Genomic DNA, 20,277 nt, shown 5'->3' with positions numbered 1-20,277 from the left:
CAATGAAAGTGCTTCTGAATTTGTGACTATTCTCCAACATCAAAGAAACTCCAAGGAAGTCTCCCTGCTAGCCCTCAGGCTCTGTGCAACCAAGAGCTCACTTTCCAGGCTACTACTTAGATGCTCTTTCTGTCTCCCCTGGGTTTCTTTGAGAGCTCTTTTGAGAGCTGATCATCTTCACCATACTCAAAAGGTTTATACAGAATACTTTCTGTACAGGCTCTCATTGGATCCTCACAAAATAACTGAGGGAAGCTATGATTATCATTCAGGTCTTAAGGCCTGGCTCAGAATGTGGGCTGGAACATCCTCTGATGGCACTCCTTGCCCTCCTGCGACATCCCTGACATCTCACTGGAAGTCATCTCTCTGTTCTGGAAGAAACAGCAATTATAATAGAAACAAAGCAGCTTTTGGGGGGTGAAAAAGGTAGTCTAGCCACAAAGTTCTGAATTTAGTCCTCAGGTAAAGGCCCGTCTCCCTTCAACCTCTAAAGCTAGTATTATACTCTCCTAAGGTCACTGTCCGATTGTGACCGTCTTCAATATGGATTTTTAAGCCACCAAACGAGATGCCTATTAGCGCTTTCTAACTTGTTCCCTCCAATGCACAAAAGATCACGTAAGACGTATTTCCTCCCTATCATCATGACCCAATCCCTCCTCTGATTTCTCCTAAATGTTTTTATTTAGGAGCCAATATTGACAGGTATAGCCTTCCTGGTATAGACTCTCTCCATGTGCCCGGAAGAAGTCTGCAGATCTTTGGAGGGAAGGAGGAAGGGAGGAGATGAACAAATGCTTGATGCTGCTTTTTCCTTTTCTCCCCATGCTCTAGGATACCAATGGAAGCCTGAGATTGCTCATATCCTTTACATCTTTAATAGAAAATAGTAAGAAACGCATTTTGCTCTGGAGGGTTCCCTTGATAATTCCTACTTTCAGTGCATTTTGTTTAATAAGTATGTAGAATTTTTTTTTGGATTAGCCTAACTACATGCTTTAGCTTAATGGCTTATTTCAGTAACAGCAATCCACTGTATCACAATAAAATAAAATGGTGACAGGCCAGCTTATCCTCTGTCAGGCACACTGTGCACAGGAAAGCTTGATGGTGCTATTTAAATGTGCTTCTCCTCCCTAGGGAAGGTAAGTAGCCATACAAGGCATTCATTAAAGGAGTAAACAAGAAGTTTCTGTAGAATTGTGGGATTTCATTTACTATTTGGTGCAAGGGAAGGGAGGGTGGAGCAGAGGGGATGGGGGATGGAGGTGGGAAAAGTGGAAATCTGTCTTCCTATAATCCAATAGATTTGGCTTCTGCGTATGTGATTTGTATAAAAGAGCTCTCATTCTGGGCTGGTTTGGGGCCCGACCAGATGGAATGCAGGGCATCATGGGATATGTCATTTATCACTGTGACAGTGCGTAGGCAGCGGTGATCCTCTCACCATGGGGGGAAGCTAGTGCTGCAAATGTGGAGTGGCATTACAGCCGGACTAGTGGAGTTTGGCAACACTTGGACAGATTCTCATTAACTTAATCATATTAATTTATTAGCCATATATATCAAAGTAATTCACTCAAGAATTGTCACAAGGAACAATTTATAACTGTTAACAATCCCCACAGGAGAGAAGGATGGCAGCTATCCTGAAGAATGGCTTTATCCTTGCTGGAAAGAAAAACTACAATCCCATCTTAGAATGTCAATGGTCATCAACTGGTTTTTCTCTTTTCCCCCATCCTTCCGGGCTACTCAATGACTGAGGAAACGTACAAAAAAGGGAGGAAAAAAAATTCTTTTAAGGGCAATACTAATAGTGGTTCGAGCTCATAGTCATTTAGCACTCTTAGGCTCTCAAAGGCGTTTATGATGGCTGGAAATCTATGAATGTATTTGTCCTTAAAAATTGATTAGTCAAGTTATTTCAAGGAAATCTTGTTTTCTGCACACTCGAGTCTCACAGCTCTGTTTCACTGTACAGTCTAACCATTATGAATTCACACGTGACCCTAAAGGCTAATATTGTCCAAAGCATGATTCTTGCTAGATTTTGAAACTAATCAAATGTATTTCTTTTTTGAGGTCAGAGTTCCTTCAGGCTCAATAATCTGGGCTGATTTCAGAAAGCTGGAAGTGAACACCCACCCATGTAAATGTTCTGATGGAAATGACTGACCAATGAGTGGGAGTGGGGAATTTAGGTAAAACTATAATTCCCAGGGGAAGAGGCACTGGTTGGGACGAGCCCCTCAGACAACATCATTAGAACACGGCTTAAAGTGCCTCACAGACATCTACTATAATCATAAAGGATCCTGTCATTACAAGGAAATAGGTTTTTGCCTTGGTAGGAGAAAGTTGAAATTAAAGTCTAAAAATCATCCCCACTGCACAATGGAAACTATTAGTGTTAAATTACGGAGGGCTCGGACTGCGCTCTACCAATTGACTCTTGTTGGGCATTTAAGAAATGATAGGGAGGAGTTCGGGAAGATGTGTAGAGTTATCCAATAATCCGCTACTGAAAGGTAAAAAATGAGGCACTCTCAACTATTCATTGCTACCCAGCATTGTCCACAAAGATATTGGTCAAAGTCAACCTTCTCCTTAAGTCTGGTTTTTTGCTTATTTTTTTAGTTTTACCCCCCTCAAATAGCACACCGTCTTTTCTTTCCTAATAGTCATGAAGTAAGTGACCTATGACCTCTAAGTCCTCTCATGATCACTTCTGAACAGACAGATGAACTGGACAGTAATGTAGAATGCACAATGGATCTAGAGTGAGTTCAATGAAAGTGCTGAACCACTGGCCTCCTATAGGTACCATTAGTGAATTTACATTTCACTATATACATTTCATTATATTTCTTGAAAAGGTTCTACCACATTACTTACAAAAATTAGAAGACCAGAAAAAAAGAAAAAACATACTCTTTAAGGAAAATTGCATGGAGCAAACACTAAAGGAATTTGAATCTAAAGCACACACTACCTCCTTTTTGGGTTTCAGTTGAAACTTCTCTCAGGTCAAACACTACATTTCTCTGTGACATACCTTTCTGATATGAATTAATGAAAAATCAGAGTTAATCTACATATGTATAGAAATGATCTTTCGTTAGTTTCTATGAAAAGGACAAAAAAACTAGAAATGTTTCCAAATAGAGCTCCTATAGGATTTCATTTAATGAATAAATGATCATTATTTATAATGTGCATATATTGCCTGCCTGTAAGCATGCAGGCTTGCTCAAGTGATTTTTAAGTGCATAATTTTTGTCTCAAGTTGATTAAACATTACCATTTATTTATTTTGGTTGTTTTAAGTGCTTTTTAGATATACTTTTCTTATTTATACTTTTAATTGTATGGCATCTGACATTTCATAGGTGGCACATTAGACTTCAATAAAATTTTAATCCACAGTCTCATCATAACATGGAGGTGACCCTGGGTTTTTGCACTGGCTCTAGCTTTGACTCTAGGTCTGATAATAGAGGGACTGGACATCCGTTTGCTGAATATCAGAAAAGCTTAGCCAAAAAAGATCATCCATCATTAGGCTGCCCACAGCAGCTCTCAAACACCATCTACTGAGACAAAGAGTCATTAGGCCAGACGCCGAGAGAGGGAGTGTGCATACCAACAAATATTGCAAATACATTAAGTACTGAACAAGAAAAGGCTGCAAAATCCAGTTCGCTCTTGTGTGAATGAACAAGAATTCTGGATGAGATGAGTATGAATTAAATGAGGCTTCACTGTATAAAGGCAATTACTGGGGATGCTGGATGACCCACTGTTGGAGATGTCACACTGGCTATTCTCGTTAGAATGGGTCCTATTAGGTGGCCTTGGAGGTTTCTTTCTCTAAGAATTATTTTATTATAAAGGTAGCATAACAAAATGCTGAGTTATTTTGTCATGAAAGCAGGATGGCAGATATTATCTACTGAGGTGGCCCTCTCCTATTGATGCTATTGTTCCTTTTCTTGACAGTAGAAGAAACACTGAAGGAATCATTATGTTATGACCATAGGCATTTTTTCCTTACCTTTTCTCGTCACGAGCACTCTTCTGGCTGGGATAGAAATGATTAGGCATTCCAAACATACACTCATAGCTTTCATGACCCACATATACATTCCCTCACCCCATGGAAACAAAGGGACAATTACTTGAACACACAGCTGAAATGGAGAGCTGCATACAACAGGAGATTTTAAGACAACGGTCCACATGGCCTTGTGTCTCTTTCCTCTCTGTCCCCGTTAGCCCAACCCCTTTCCCCAACTCAGCTCCCCAACAAAATATTTAATGGGATTTCCTTTAAGGAAATGACAATGGATAAAGAACTGAATGACCAATCCATTAGATTTCAGTCACTGCAGCAACACCCTAGTTTTCATGAATACTCAAAAAATTCAATAATGTAACCTCTAGTAAAGCTTGGAAAGCCCTGAAGGACAAGGCATTTAGATCAATATTTGTTTATTTCAACTGCTGTGCAGGAGGAAGAATCCCTGTTGATCATCTGATGGATTTTCTTACCTGTTGGTGAGATAAGGCCTGGAGATATGAGGCCTGGGACGCCATGAGGCAGAAGGCGTGCATTTTCTTGTATGGTCACTCCCAGGGAACGTTTGGGGGGTCTTCCAGGCCTTGAACTGTGAAAACACAATAAGAAGACAGTTCAGAATACACTGTTTCTTTTAGCAGTGCCTTTATCCACCATGTACGTTCACCTTAAAAATCATGATTAGTGTGATAGGATTTTCTATAAAACACCATTTTCAGTCATTTCTAAAGAAATCCTTCTCAGAAAAAAGACTCGCCATTACAGAAAACACTGGCGCCATCCGAGCACAATTTCTAAATCAGATTATGGCAACTGGTGAGCATTTTGCAACATGGACAGACTCCAAGTTACCACCCCGAGGTGTGGGCTACCTGGGAACCTCTGAGTTCATGTGAATCAGGAAGATGTGAAGGATAGCAGAACACATAATCTGCATGCCCTTTTAGGTCTTTCCCCACCATCCCCAAGATCAGTGGTAGGAAGCTGCATTTGCCCAGCAGACCGATGTTAGATGGAATTTACCACGATACCAAAAGCTAATGATGAAAAGGTTACCTCCGAATGTTTATCCCTACTAGTACCTTAGCAACCAAATTGAGAGCAGTGCCTTTTCTTCAAGCAGCAGCAACAATATAACCCATGAGCTTTTCGAATCTTGGTTCCATTTGCTCACAGTATGACTGGCGTTCTTGACTGCTGTCTAAGGGTTAACCAAACCCGTCAAATTGAGACATTCTTCATCCTAGTCTAAACAGCTTATGAACGGCAGGCACAAATTTGAATCCCTAATGTAGCTAAGTAAAAGGTTTTGTATCTGCTGCATTCTTCCACGGTTCTAATGCAGCTGGCACACCTGACACGTCATTTGGGAGCTGTCACCACAATGAGGAGATTTATAAGTCATATAACATTAGAATCAAGTTGTATGGATGCCACCGAATATCGAGAAAATATTGCTTTCTAATGTGTGCAAAGATATTGCCGTTGCTTTGGGGGAGAAAGGCATTTTGCAAAGCTGAATAATAGGGTCTGTGACAAAATACTGTGCAAAAGTATATTAAATAACCCACTGCAAGAAATGGATGAGGTTCCAATAGAGAACATTTCCAAAAATGGCTTCTGGTTCACAAAGAAATTGGAAGTTAAAGCTCACTCGATCAACTTTGCAGCCACAAAGCTCTCCATCAATGAAAGACAAACTCTGCTTTTCAATGAAGACAACTTCCAGCAACCTTACACAGAGGTACCATTACCCAGTTCATTTGTCACTTGCGATGTTTCTGTTATTTTCTTTCATTGTACATCAACATTGGGTATCAATCCAACACAAAAGATTCAGGTGTGGGTTTTCTCCCCCATTTATGACTACAATTTTATCTGGCAACTCCACTCCACTCCCCTCCTTGTATATTAATTCTGGGCAAAGAAGAAACTTAATCTCCCTCTGGAAATTGCCTTAAATCTACTTTGCATATATTTTGTACTTAATTTTCTTCAAGTATTGCTTCCCACAACAGGAAATAAGCTCCTTGAGGGAAGAGGCAGTTTTGGTTTTGCCTTTGTATTCCTCGCTACTGGGCAGCTAAATGGCACAGAAGATAGAGCACCAAGTCAGGAATTGGGAAGACTCATTTCCCATAGTTCAAACCTGGCCTCAGGCTCTTACTATCTTTGTGACCCTGGGCAAGTCACTTCACCCTATTTGCCTCAGTTTACTCATCTATAACACAAGTGGGAAAAAGAAATGGCAAACCACTCCAGAATCTATGCCGAAAAGATCACAAATGGGGTCACAAAGAGTTGGACACAACTGAAAAGATGACTGAACAACAAATCCTTATCACTTACCACAGTGCCTGGCACATAGTAGGGAAAGAAGAATAAACATTTATATAGTGCTTATTATATGCCAGGGACCATGCTAAGTGCTTATAAATATTGTCTTTTTTGAGTCTCACAACAACCCTAAGAGGTAGGTGCTGTTATTATCCTCATTTTACAGTGAAGGAAACGTAATGTTTAATGGTAACAGGGTACCAGGAGTACAAGTGGTCTGCGGACAAATTAAGAATGCCAAGAAAGAGACAGTTTCAAGACTCTATGAAAGTATCAACCCTTGGAGTCTAGGAGACTTACACCTATGGGGAACTTGAAGAGGATTTTGCGAAATTAGAAAAAGATTTCAATGCTCCCTCCACCAACGTTCATCACAACCTATGACCTCATTAATGGTCTTCAAGACTTTCTTTGGCCAAAAAAGTCATCACAACAAGACTTAACCGGTGATATCTATGCCTGGAAAAAGCACTGATGTCCAGTGCATCGGTGGGCACACACTCAATGCCTTTCTGGTTTGGTGGGGCCTTCCACATCCTCCATTGTCCTGGCACAGTTTTCAGGAGCCTACAATCATTTCCATGCCACGATATATAGCATGAGTGGGGCTGGGAAGAAGGGTGGGAATGGGGACGGAGACAAGATCCTTCTGTGATTCGCTATCTGCCCCTCTGGGCCGAATTCAGTCAGTAAAGCAAAAATGCCAGTGTGTTTTCATTCCTGCTCCTGAAGAAACTCTCTCAGAAATATGTGTGCGGCCAAAACTCCCTACACTCAAAGTAAGGTGCTATACGGCCTGCCTCTCTGAGAGCACAGATTACAAACGCTCAAGCAAGAATCTGCAGAAAGTTGGGCGAGTGGTAAATGATCCTGTCCCGGCATCTTATGTGAAAGAGGTTTACTAGAACTAGACCAAAATTTACATATTAATCAAGACAAATAAACATGTGGCGATTTAACGAGTAAACTGTTATTTGGATGACAATTTAATCAGCATAGGTTGAAAAGGCCATCATTGCAGCATCCTGTTTCTGCTAAAATATTGATTGAGTTACTGATTTCAGTAATGCTTTATTTTACAGGGCACAAATAACCATGTAATTACTCTTTAATTGAATGGTAATTGCTTGTTGGCAATTATTTGTTAAGTTTTCAGTTTAATTACAAGGTCATTGGTGCTCTGTAAAATGAAGAGATTTTTTTTTTCTTTTTAAAGTTATCTACCCAAATGGCTGCAAGAATATGGAAAGAGAAAGTTCTACAAGGTCCAAGGAAAAGCGCCCCATACTAATACTGCGCTTGTTATTAAACAGTCCAGACAGATCTTTTTGACTGCTTGAGCTTTGCAGGACTCACATTAGATAGCACATTCCGAAGACAAATGGAGGGATACTGTACCAGAGAGTCTTGATTTCCTCTGGGGTCCAGGCCGCCATTTAATATAATCTACCTGGATGGTTTACTTTCATTGAGTGTGCTTTAGAGGTAGTGAAATAGTAACGCAACCTCCTGGGACTAAAGAATAAACCAACTCAAAATATATTTCTGTAGGCCCTTCATATTTCTGCAACTGAAGTGGATTAGCACCACTGCATTATCTCAGGAGCCCATAAACTCTGTTGAGTTGACAGTCATTAAATAACAGGCGGAAGTATGTCTTCTAATGTCAATGAGCAATGACACAGTCTGTGATATACCTATTCCACTTGGTGACAGATGAGGAATACCACACTGTAATGGTTAAGATTTGGAAATTTCATGTCGATGCTTTTTATTGTGTCCTTGACCATTTGTGAATCAGGGGTGAAGATTTTGTTGTTTCGAAAAAATAGCCAGTAAATAAATCAGTGATTGATTTGCCAAGCCTTCCAGCCATTTAATCGAAAACATACGATCAACATTTGATTTAGTAAGGAATCACATAATGCCATTTTCTTCTTTCTCAGACTTTGCGAAGGAGGAAGCACACTGATGGCATTGAAGGTGTCACACAAAAGATGTTGGCAGCTACCTGGCCAAACCAACACAACTGGATCCCTGAAAGGGGACCGGACCAGCAAACACTAAAAAAGGTTTTATTTTTCTTGTCTATCACTGGTATGTGAAATCCCTTTTATGTCAGTCGTCAGTCGTCAGCCCTCAGACGTGGCATCTCTCAGATTTCACTGAAGAGATGCTGAAAATGGGACTGGCATTGCTGTGGAAAGTATGATTAACTACTTATAAAAGTGCTGCTGAGGGGTAACATACTACAGAACTGACCTTGAATGCAGAACAATATGTGTTCAGTTCCTACTTCACATACCAGCTGTGTAATGATAGGCAAATCTCTCAACATCTCAAGGCCATAGGCGGAACTCCATGGATGGAGTGAGTTACTATCTACCCATCGACAAGCACTTATTAAGTGACTACTATATACCAGGCACTGTATAACGTACTAGGAATAGACATATAAAGAAGGAAACAAACCCTCGTCAAAAGGAGCCTACAGATAACAAGAGAGATAACAGATACGGGAAGAAGTATACACAGCATAAGGAAACAGAAAATATATCTAAATAAATCTAAAATAGTTCAATATAATCTTCAAACACATACTAGTCATTTGACCTAGGCAAGATACTTAACATCTCTCAGTCTCAGTTTCTTCATCTGTAAAATGAAGATAATAATAGCACCCATCTACCACTGTTGTAGGGAGAATCAAAGAAAACAAAAATAGAAATTATTTTGTAAACTGTCGAGGGCTACATAATGCACACTATTATGCTTATTAGTATCATTTTGATTATGAGTTATTATATAATTTAGATTGGGAGAGTGTAAACTAAGCAACTGGGGAGATTTCAGGCAAAAGATGCTACCTGAGCTGCATGTTAAAGGGAAAAGGATACTATGAGGTGGAAAATAAGGAGGAAGTGCATTCCAGGCACCTGCAATAGCCATTTCAAAGGCAGGGAAATAAGAGAGAATGTGTCACGTACAAGGAACAGAGAGGAGGCCAATTAGGCAGGATCCCAAAGTGTAGGAAGAGGAGGAAAGTCCAATAGCCCAGAAAGGTAGCCTGAGAAAAAGTTATATGTGTCTTTAAAAGTGAAATAGGAGAGTTTCTACTTTACCTCAGAGTCAAGAAGGGAGCCCCTGAAGTGGGTGTCACATGATTAGATCTGTGCTTAAGGAAAATCAGTTTAACAGCACTGGGTGGGGTGGGCTAGCTGGAGGAGAGACAGGAGATGGGGAGCCCTATGCGGAGGCTATTGTAATACTCTAGACATGAGGTGATGAAGACCAGAGATTAGAGGGAAAGGGTCAGATATGGGAGAAGTTGTGAAGGCAAAACTGGCAAGATGTGATGATTACTTGGATGTGTGAGGTGAGAGAAAGTGAGGTATCTAGGATAATGCTAAAGCTACACATACGGGAAACTAGGGAAATGGTGACGCCTTCAACAGAAATAAGGAAGTTTAGAAGAGAAAAGAATTTGGGGAGGAGAAATAATGAGTCTTTGGGCTAGAAGGAAGAATCACTGGGTATTCCCAGTTGTGATCTAGTAAAAATAAATAAATAAAGGATATGGGGGTTGGGAGCTAGGTAGCTCAGTGGATAGAATGTCAGGCCTCAAGCTACAAGTTCAAATCTGACCTCAGATACGAGTTCAAATGTGACCTCAGATATTTCCTAGCTATGTGACCCTGGACAAGTCCCTTAACCCCAACTGCCAAGCCCTTACCACTCTTCTGCCTTGAAACCAACACTTGTATCAATTCTAAGACAGAAGGTAAAGGTTTAAGGGGGGGAGGACTCTAAGGAGCTGATTCCCATTATAATATCCCTAACAAGTCTGCTGGAAGCCCTCCATTGAAAGGTACCTGCAACCCCCTGAGAGAGTCAAAGCCTGTCATGTGACCCTCACTTTCCCTTCCTATTTCCACCACAGAATTTCAGGCCCCTATCGCTCCATCCATGTACTCTCAAAATAACCTCCTAACTGAAATCGTGGTGATGTGGAAGTTAGGCACAGCTCTGCTACTAACTAGTTATGTAGCCTTGGGCAAATCATGCAATCATACTGTGCCTCAGTTTCCTTATCTTTCAAACCGAAAGAGCAAATGTGTTCATTCTGAGTGACTGTAAAACTCTTTCTATTCGAGAGTAAACATTACGCTTGATAAACTAGAATAGTAACTTTCTTAGGTATGCCCCGGGCGCTCTTAAAAATGAACAACTCCCACCGTGCCTCCCTTTCTAGGCACCTAAGCCAGACCCAGGAAAAAGTAATAAATACCTGGAAGAGAAAACCCAAGACTTGGGAGAGTCCCAAACTTGACATTTTAAAGGAAAACTCACAGTAACAATAGATTTCACTCTCTGGGAGATGATCCTTAAGTCAGTCAGGTTATTCCATTTCCACTGTCTCAACCACTTGATATGGCCATCTCCAAAAATTGGTGGAATGACTTTTATTGGGTCCAACAGGTCTTACATGCTCCTTTTTGTGACGGCAAAAATGTGCACCCCTCACAAAATTAGCAGTCTTCACATTTCTATTTGGAATGCTACTTTTTGCTCATATATTTTTCTTCTTAAAATATCGTTTCCTTTTCCTTTTTAAAGGAAAATGAGCAAAAAAAAATCCGTTTCTCCCCATAATCTCTGATTTGCCCTCTCGCCTCCCATGTCCTCTGACCCATCCCACAAAACACCTATATTTGTTGCCCTGTCTTGACGAATGCTTCGACTAAGACAAAGAGGTTACCCATACTGGGAAGATGTGAATTGCAATCAATTTGGCTGCTGATCTCTGTGTTTGAGTCACCGCTCCTTCATAAACGTGAATGGGGATTTCAGAGACCACAAGAAGGTTGCCAAGGCACATGCCTCCTGGCAGCCAGATGCTCTCATAAACCTCTCTCCAACCTTGCCTTCTACTTTCAAGGGCAGGTAGGAAAAGGGAGAGAAATCTCATAAATAAATAAATAGATGGCAGCCTGTGAGATCACAAGTCAATCTCAAGACAAGAGACAGAGCAGCACAAATTATTTAGTCGAAATTCACAAACCTGAGGCCTTTTTCTTCTGATCCCAGGTTGGTCAAGAAGCACTGGAGCTTGATGGCTTAGTTACAGGCTGCGTACTCAAAGATTGGGCTTGAATCCTGCCCCAAAAGTGAGGTCCCTAAGAAACTCACCTGACATCTCTGTGCTTTCACCTATTGTTAAGTGGAAATCATGACAGCTGACTCCTCCAGAACTGTCACTGCCTGGGCAACCATCAAAATTCTCTAGAGACACATCTTCACTGGGGAGGCTCAAATCCCATTTCCTCTCTTCAAGCATCATGTTTTTAGATGAGTTGTTTGGAAAGCACTAGAATGGGGGTGTCCCTAGAGCTTTCTTTTTCTTCAACTTTCTGTCATCTCCAAGTTACCTCTTTCAGGGGTTACTCAACTTTTCAAAAATCAACTGAAAGGAGGCAGCCTTGGGGAAAAAGAAAGAGAAGAGCTATAAAGGGCCATCCCTTCTAATTCAAGGACCAGGGCGGGCCCCTGAAGGTGACAGTCTTCTCCTTTTACCCCACATTACTCTCACCTGAAAGAAAGGTTCTCTGGCCATAATTTATTAGCTCAGGACACAGATCTTTCTTTAAAAAAATGGAAAAAACCAGAGCCACCGTGGACATTATTTTTAGAAGCAATTCATCCTGGTAGTAATCATTTTTAAGTCAAGAGTCACAGAATTTTAGAGCTGGAGTTGGGTGATGGAATATCTGAGTTCAAAAATCTTGGCTCTGTCATTTAATAAATGTGATGATATGTGAATCATTTCACTTCTTAATATCTCTATTCATGTTCATCTTCCTCATTTACAGAATTGTTCTAAAGAAAATGCTTTGCAAAGCCCAGAAGGGAAGCTCTGGAAGGGCAGAACCATTTCATTTTTTTTTCTTTATTATCTCAGGCACTTAGAAGGCACTTAATAAATCCCTGTTAAATTAGATCCTATAATACTAGGATCAATCCCAACGCAATTCTTTTTCACAGCTTTGAATACAAGTGTAGTTGACTCATGAGAGTTTTAAGTTTGCTTTTTTAAAGTAATATAAAGCTATGCAGCACTTTTTGGGGGAGCCAAGAACCAGACAAAAGTAGCTTCCACCCAATAGAAGAACAGCCAAACAAATTGTGGTACACAAATGGAAAGGAATATTACCATGCTGTAATGTTGAACACAGAGAAACACAGAAAGCCTTATATCAACTGGTGCAGAGTGAAATAAACAGAGCCAGGAAAACAGCATAAATAACAACTCCGCCAGCGTCAATGGAAAGAGCAACCATCAAAAAACAATCTGAACTGAAGGTTATGAAATTATAAAAGACCGAGAAGGCATATGAGAGGCTGCGTCCTCCCTTTTCTCGGCAGAAGGTGGGGTTCCCAGGAGTGGAAAAGTACATATATAATAAAAGATCTTTGAGTGTGTTCATTGGAGTCCCAATTTTTTTCTACTTTTCTTTTCTTTCTTGTTTTTTAAAGTCTTTGTTAAAAGGAATAGTATTCTAGGAGGGGAGAGAGGAAGGGATCTAGATCAGGCAATGTTAAAGCAAAAGCTATCCATAAAAATCTACTTTAAAAAAAGATGGGATAAACTGTTTGAACAATTAATAGTTGCCTGGCTTCCATGTCTCTAGACGTGCCCTCCCAACAACACCCAGAGCCATCGCCGTTACCTCCCACACACAGAACAAGCAAACTCGGGAGAGCAGCTCATTTTACCTGCATGAGAGATCCCCTCTGACAAGTTATGCACATTTCATCACACTGTTTCCACGTTCGGTGTGACGAAACAACCGTGACCGACTTAAAGTGATAGCATATTCAACAAGGAGAACCATGAACCAAATTCTAGTTATTTGGGTTCTCATTTGTGATTCAAGTCCTAAATGAGCCTTAAAAACACACAGACAGACAGACAGACAGACAGACAAACAGACACACACACACACACGTGTACACACACACCCTCTAGACAGCTAAAGAATGGCGCAAAGTTACAAGATTACTGTACCACAGTTCCAATGTATAGTAACAGTTTTCCTCAGGATAACTCAAGTTCAGTATCTATTTTCTCTCAGGCTAGCTCTTGTGAATTCTGAAAGTACAAATTATTTACCAGCAATGCAGAGAAGAAGAAAAAGGAAAACGTCATACTGAAAACAGTCATCTCTCCCCTTTAAAACTTGTCAGAGGAAACATAGGAACTGGCATATATAAATAGGAAGTAGGAGTATCTACTTTGTATATTTTCTGTCTCTACCTCATCCATCTGTCTTCTGTTATTCTTGTACTAGAAAATAATATCTCGATTGCTTACATTGTATGCATTCATTTCCTTTAGACATTCTGTCAATAATCTATTTTCTGTTCTTGGACAGCCACTGCTTATCACAGGATCATAGACAGAGCTGGAAGGGACTTCACAAGCTCTCTAGTCCAATTGAAGGCTGAGGACCCGAAAAGGAGGAGAATGATCCAAGGTCGCACGGGTGGAGACGAAATTTGAGTCTAGGCCCAACAGCTTCAAATTCAGCACTTTGTACTTCACTACCCCAGGTGTCTGTTTAGCCAACAGCCCCTGCTGTAAATAGAGCATATCTTAAAAGTTTTAGTGCCCTTTCAAGGAACATAAGCTTCAAAGCAGCACTAAGAAAAAATAAAAATGAAAAAAACCAGCCCAAAGATTTTTAGACTATCATACATATATTTAGAAGTATACTTCCTGAAATCCTAAAAGGAAATCTGATTTTTTCCCTAGAGAAATCTTACCTCAATTAGCACATGTCCTTTAGACACCTGAGAGAGAAGAGTTAGAGATCAGGTATGAAATTGGTGGCTCTCTTCCCCATCTTGGGGAGGATCCTTATTTCTCAAGGTGAGAACCGCAGACCACTGAAAGAAGCGAAGCCCTCCTGGAACATGAGCTTTTGGACAGGGCTATTCAACAGCTCAGCTTTGAAAACGTGGCTCGAGCACTCAGCCTTGGGAGGCCGTGTGTTCCAATGGAAAATGACCGACAGTCAGAAGACCTTGTATAACTTGGCTGCGCCTGGGCAAATCAACTGACTTTCCACTCTGGCTTCTTCATCTCTAAAGGGAAGGGGTTACCACCCAGTTGGGCTTGAAAGTCACTTTCAGGCCCAAATCTATGGGCGTGGACTCTTCTCCCTGACAGAGACTCGGTCATTCTGCTCAATGGTCTGCCCATCCTCTTCCAGGCACCTGACTAATAGCAATGAAGTTAGTCTCTTGGCACTCTAAGAAGGGGAGCAATCTGGAGCAGCAGGCCCAGTCTCCAGACACTAAGGTGATGTGGGTTGGCTTCGGACAAGTCACTTCATCTTCCTATGATAGCCAATTGCTTCTTTGGCGAACAAGTCACTGGGAAGGTTGAAACCACAACCTGCACCCATTGCCCTCCCCCTTAGAAAGCCAACCCTCAGGGTAAACATCAAAACTAACAGCACGTGACAGGACTCCTAAGCAATACCTCCAAATGAAAGAACACACACACACACACACACACACACACACACACGCTCACGCGCGCGCTCATGTCCCGTTCCATCTTCATCCCCACCTCCCCCCCCCAGTAGAAATCTGAAAGAAACCTCAGAAAGGACTTAAGTCTTTAAAAGGTAGCAGGATAATGCACAAATACATACACATGCACGCACGCACACACACACACACACACACACACACTCTCTCTCTCTCTCTCTCTCTCACCCAATCTAGATAAAAGGATGGATGTGCCTTCAAATGCATTGGTTTAGACGAGTCCCACACAATTTCAACCTGAAAAGTAAGGGTCCAAAGTAGACCAAATTCACTCTTGACTGACATTCTAAATTCCCTACCTCCACCGAGGCTGCCAACTTGACTTGGGAAGTGAGGCTTTTGCCAGTATTTTCCCAAATTCCATGGTCTCCCCACTGGCCTGTCTTCCAGGAATTTGGAATCATTGCTGAGCTTCGACTGCTCCTTCTGTCTTCAGCTACTACATATTCTGAGCTGCCTTTCAATGAATGGTACCCCCACATCACTGCAACCCTTCTGCTCACTTCCTAAAGACGCTGGCACCTGCCTGGGCATGATACAGAACCTCTCTGTGTACCAGAACAAGTTCTCATTTCCACATTCAATACTGCAGTTCTTCACCTTTAGGCCCCTTGCCAAGAATAATCATTTTTAAATCTTTTTTATCCTTTCCTAAAAGGATAATTATAAATGTGCAACTGGCAAAAGAGGAGGAATGTTAGAAAAGCATTTAGAATAATCTGCTCCACTTGACTATGAGAAAGCGGCTAGTTGAAGAGAGGAATTAGGTGAGTCAGAGAGGAGAAAGATGGCAATTTTTATTTAATTTGGTCTCGCTTTTTCTGGGGGTAGCAGGAGAAGGAGGTGGAAAGCAATGCCTTGAGTACTAAGAAGTCCACATACCAGCAGCTAGATGCCAGATCCACCTAAGCAGTCCAAAGAGGGCTGAAAGGAAAACCAGGCCATAGGAGCTGCTACCATTTAGCAGCCGACATCCATGGAGCACGCATGCAAAAAGAGCCACTGGTTGCATTTTTCCCCCCAAGAGTTGCACCCATCACACAACTGGGTTTTGCCCACAGATAAATAACATGTGCATTTTTGTCTTTTGTTACAAATTCCTTCTGGACTGGCTCATCTAAGAGTCTCTTCCTCTGTGGATGCAAATACTTCCTTTTTGCTAATGAGCCATAAGCACAGGGCCACTGCTATTGCCTTGATCACCTCTGACTATGAGGACCACAGAATCTCTAAGCTAGGTGCGTTCCTGACAAACTGCACCAAATACGCAGCTCGATCATTTTAAAATACAATATATCCTCAGTGTTCTACTTTGAACAGAATGGCATTTGACTCTTTCGTTCCTGACAGGACTAAGTAGGAGAATAGAATTTGGAATAAGGACATTTCTTAGAGCATAACTTCAGAACAGGAGGGCCACGCCAAGAACCAGAAACAGAGACGTTTACCCAAATGATGCCACCGGCCTCAAATTCTGACAAACCAATCATTCGGCTAAGAAGATGGGGACTGGACCTGCAATTTTGCTGGTTTGAAGGGAACTCCCAGGTGAAGAAACTCCCTTTACCAAAGCAGGCTAGCACCTCCTCTGTAATTTCTAGTCTTAGAGCATCACTGAGAACAATGAGACATTAAGTCACCCGTCAGGTCATGGGACTCAAAGTCCTTCTGATTTTAAAGCTGGCTCTTCTCCCTCCTTTGTTTCTCATCTTTCTCGTAAAAACTACACCGATCTGTTGTTATAAGCAGGCAAGGACTAGATCTTCCCATTACAGGCCTGATGCAAAAAAAAAACAAACAAACGAGGACCTTTATTACATAGAGAAAAGGCTTGGATATTAAAGAGATTCAAATATCTATTTGTCATAGTGGAAAGAGCTGGATTTGATGCTGGAGGACGCCTTAGAGATCACAGGGTCATCGTTTATAACTCACTGTAGAGCTAAGGCCTAAAGATTTTAACTCAAGCCCCTAGACACCCAATATAATACCCTTCCTTCCTTTCCACAGAACACTAGATGAGTGAGGTAGATACACAGAGGCAGTCAGTCCTATCCTCCTTTAAGAGATGAAGAAACTGAGGCCCAGAAGGGAGATGTAGGCCAGGGTCACACAAGTAAAGGCCTTCCTATTGGCTCCAAGACCAGTCCTCTACTCACTGTGGCACACTGCCTCACCATTATCAATATGAACAGTGCTCCATTCGGAAATCTGCTCCAGCCATCGTCCCGAGCTCTCGAACTAGTGCAAGAGGACGACCCGATACTAGAGCGTGATCTGTACTGACTTCCCGAGTGACCGAGGCCATCTTTAGCCTCGGCAAAATCTCTCTCTTCTGCACCCTGGTCAATCACAAGGGGCCACTGAGCAGCAGCAGACGAAAATGATGACATTCCTTTCCTCACTCCCAGTTAATGTTTGTTATTCCAAACCCAAGGTTAACTTCTGTCATCAGAGTAGGACAGTCCAGGCCAAAGGAAATCGGCTGCCCACACACATACATGCTGGTAATTACCATACAGGATTCCTTGACAAACATTCTTGCAGTAATGAGAACATTTGCAAATGCTGCTAATTTCCAACACTCCCTGAGGATACATTACAGCAAAGCAATGTAGAATGCCTGAATTAGCAGCATTTACAAAGCAGAAACAAAAAGCTTGTAAGAAGAGTCAGAAGTGTGAGCACAACAAGAGAGCACTCGGATGCCACAAATCAGCCCAGAAGAAAACCTGGGAATTGTTTTCATGGTTATCTACGTGAATGCGTACATTTTTATGTCTTTAATAAAAACAAGTGATGAACAATAATAAAAATAAAAACCGATCATTTAAAAATAAGGCAGTGCATGCCACACTCAGTCACTTGGCAAAGTATATATTCGACGGGGAAATTCCTTCAGCAGCAGAGAGGTTTGGTGGAAAAGGAAGGCCAGAATTTGGCGATTCGAGTGAAACCGAGGGATACGTCTTGCCTGCCTCGGCCCATCTTGCCACGGGTCACTCGCTTAACTGCTTGGAGATTCAGTTTGCTCAACTAAAATCTATCTGTTTTCAGCCATCCTTCATAGTCCTGAAAACATCCCAGTTTAATGAAAGACTACAATTAAGTGAAATCACAACTCTCAGAATTAGACGTGGCCTCGGCGGCCATCTAGTTCAACAGAGACCGGAGCCAACATTCCAACTATGGCATGTCCAACAAGGGGTCGTTTGGGCTCTCTGCTTGGAATTCTTCAGTGAGAGGAACTCGTAATCTCCAAAGAAGACAATTCCAATTTGGGACAGAACTAAATGTTAGAAGTTTGTTTCACATACGGGGGTTTCCTCCTTTACCTTGAGTCTAAATTGGCCCTTTACTATTTCTGTCATTGCCACTCATTCTGCCATCTGGAGCCCCAGAGAAAAAAATCTGAGTTTCTCTTACACAAAATATCCCTCCTAAAACTCAAAGGTTGCCCCTGTACCTCCCACCTACCAAGCAGAAACAGCCCTCATACTTTAGATTGATCCTCATAACATACTTCCTTCAGGCCCTTCCCCTCCCCACCCTGCCCCCGTTACCTTCCTCTAGAACAGGGGTCGGCAACGTATGGCTCTTTCTGCAGGAGCCATAAAGTCCATTTTTTTCAGGCGCTGTTACAGGAGCGGCACTGTGAGCACTGCACAGCTCTCACGGAATGACATTTTAAAAAATGTGGCGTTTATGGCTCTCACGGCCAAAAAGGTTGCCGACCCCTGCTCTAGAAGTTCATCGATGCCCTACCTAACCTGTGGTGCCCAGACCTGAACACAATACTCTGAATATGGCTTTTGTTCCTGGAAACTGCACCTGCTTGAATGCAGCCCAAGAATGGATTCCATTTTTTGGCAGCCATATCACACCGCTGGCTCAAATTGAGTTTAAAGTCCACAAAAGCCTGAATATTTTTTTCAGATGAACTTCTGTCAAAAATTTAACTTAAATATACAAATACACATTTCTCCTTAGAAAATCTCATCGTCTTGGAAGTGGCTCAATATTGACTGTTCTTCTTGGCTTTGTGCCATCTGAAGATTTTACAGGCATGCCATCTATACCTTTATCCAAGTCACTGATAACACTGTAAAATATCTGAAGGCCAACCAAGCACAGATCCCTGGGGTACCTTCTAAAGACCTGCATCTACATTTATATTAATTACATACTACTTTTGAAGACAGAAATTCAACTAATTAATTTGGAATTCATGTTACAATTACAGTAGCGTCATCTAGGCCACATCAATCTCACTCGCCTATGAAAGACGTGAGATGATGCTGTGCTCACATCTAACCAAATTCTAGCTGCAGCGCTTTCCTGAACTGCCTTCCTTAAAGCTACGAGGAGGTAAGCTTCTGAGAAGAAGTGGGGGAAAAATGCTGTGTAAGGACCTCAAAAGATGTTTAGCATTCACAGAAACATGTGCCCAAGCAGAAAAGAATTGTTAAGATGATCTGGTCCAACCTGCTCAAATGATGCCAAGAGTGCTTTGAGGTTTGCAAAATACTTGACAAATACCTCATTTAATCTTTTTCAGTGAATCTGTGAGTGTTACAAGGTGTTGCAAAAGATCACTGGAAGGAGCATTTGGTAAAGCCTGAATGGAGCAGAGAAGGTTTCATAAGGCAGAGGCAGAAATTTGAGCTGCAGTTAGAGAAGCAGAAAGAAGGACATTACAAGGAATTACAGGGAACCCTCTGATACATAGCCGAGGAAACTGAGCAATTTCTTTAACTGAATAGCTCTTAATGTCCAAAAGATGACAGAGCCATGAAAAGATCAAACATAACTGAATTGGGAGTGACAAACACAGGGTTCAAATGGGCTCTCATCTTTCAGGATCTCAGATCTCTCCCCATCTCCCCTTTTTCTGCTAGTAAGAAATTATATTCAGCTGACAATATCCCTACAGCTAGCATCATTCTGCTGCCCTTTGAGAAGCCACAATTTTTATTTCTCTGAACTCATTCGAGCTGGGTTATTCTTTGTTCGATCCAAATGTACAGCGTCACCAGAAGGACAATGATGCTAAGAAGAAAAAAAGCAACCCAGCCCTATATCTGGCAATTCTGTTATGATCCTAGATCATTATCCCTCTTCAGTGACTACCTGAGAATATGCCCTGACACACCAGATCTGTGGATCATCAGAGAAACTGGGGAGTGGTGAAGAGAGGGAAGATGTGAGAGAGAGAGAGAGAGAGAGAGAGAGAGAGAGAG

General features: G+C 41.6%; 1 protein-coding gene across 1 annotated transcript in view; it reads right to left on the bottom strand.

The window, feature by feature from the left end:
* DACH2 (dachshund family transcription factor 2) overlaps positions 1-20,277 on the bottom strand; it is a 409,931-nt gene that overhangs the window by 201,595 nt on the left and 188,059 nt on the right. The window contains 1 exon segment of the mRNA XM_044682815.1: positions 4,558-4,673. Coding sequence (XP_044538750.1) covers positions 4,558-4,673 — 116 coding nt within the window.

Source organism: Gracilinanus agilis, chromosome X, assembly GCF_016433145.1.
Source record: "Gracilinanus agilis isolate LMUSP501 chromosome X, AgileGrace, whole genome shotgun sequence".
Lineage (NCBI taxonomy): Eukaryota > Metazoa > Chordata > Mammalia > Didelphimorphia > Didelphidae > Gracilinanus > Gracilinanus agilis.
The sequence above is the reverse complement of the archived record's forward strand: the minus strand, read 5'-3'. Positions and strand labels throughout refer to the sequence as shown.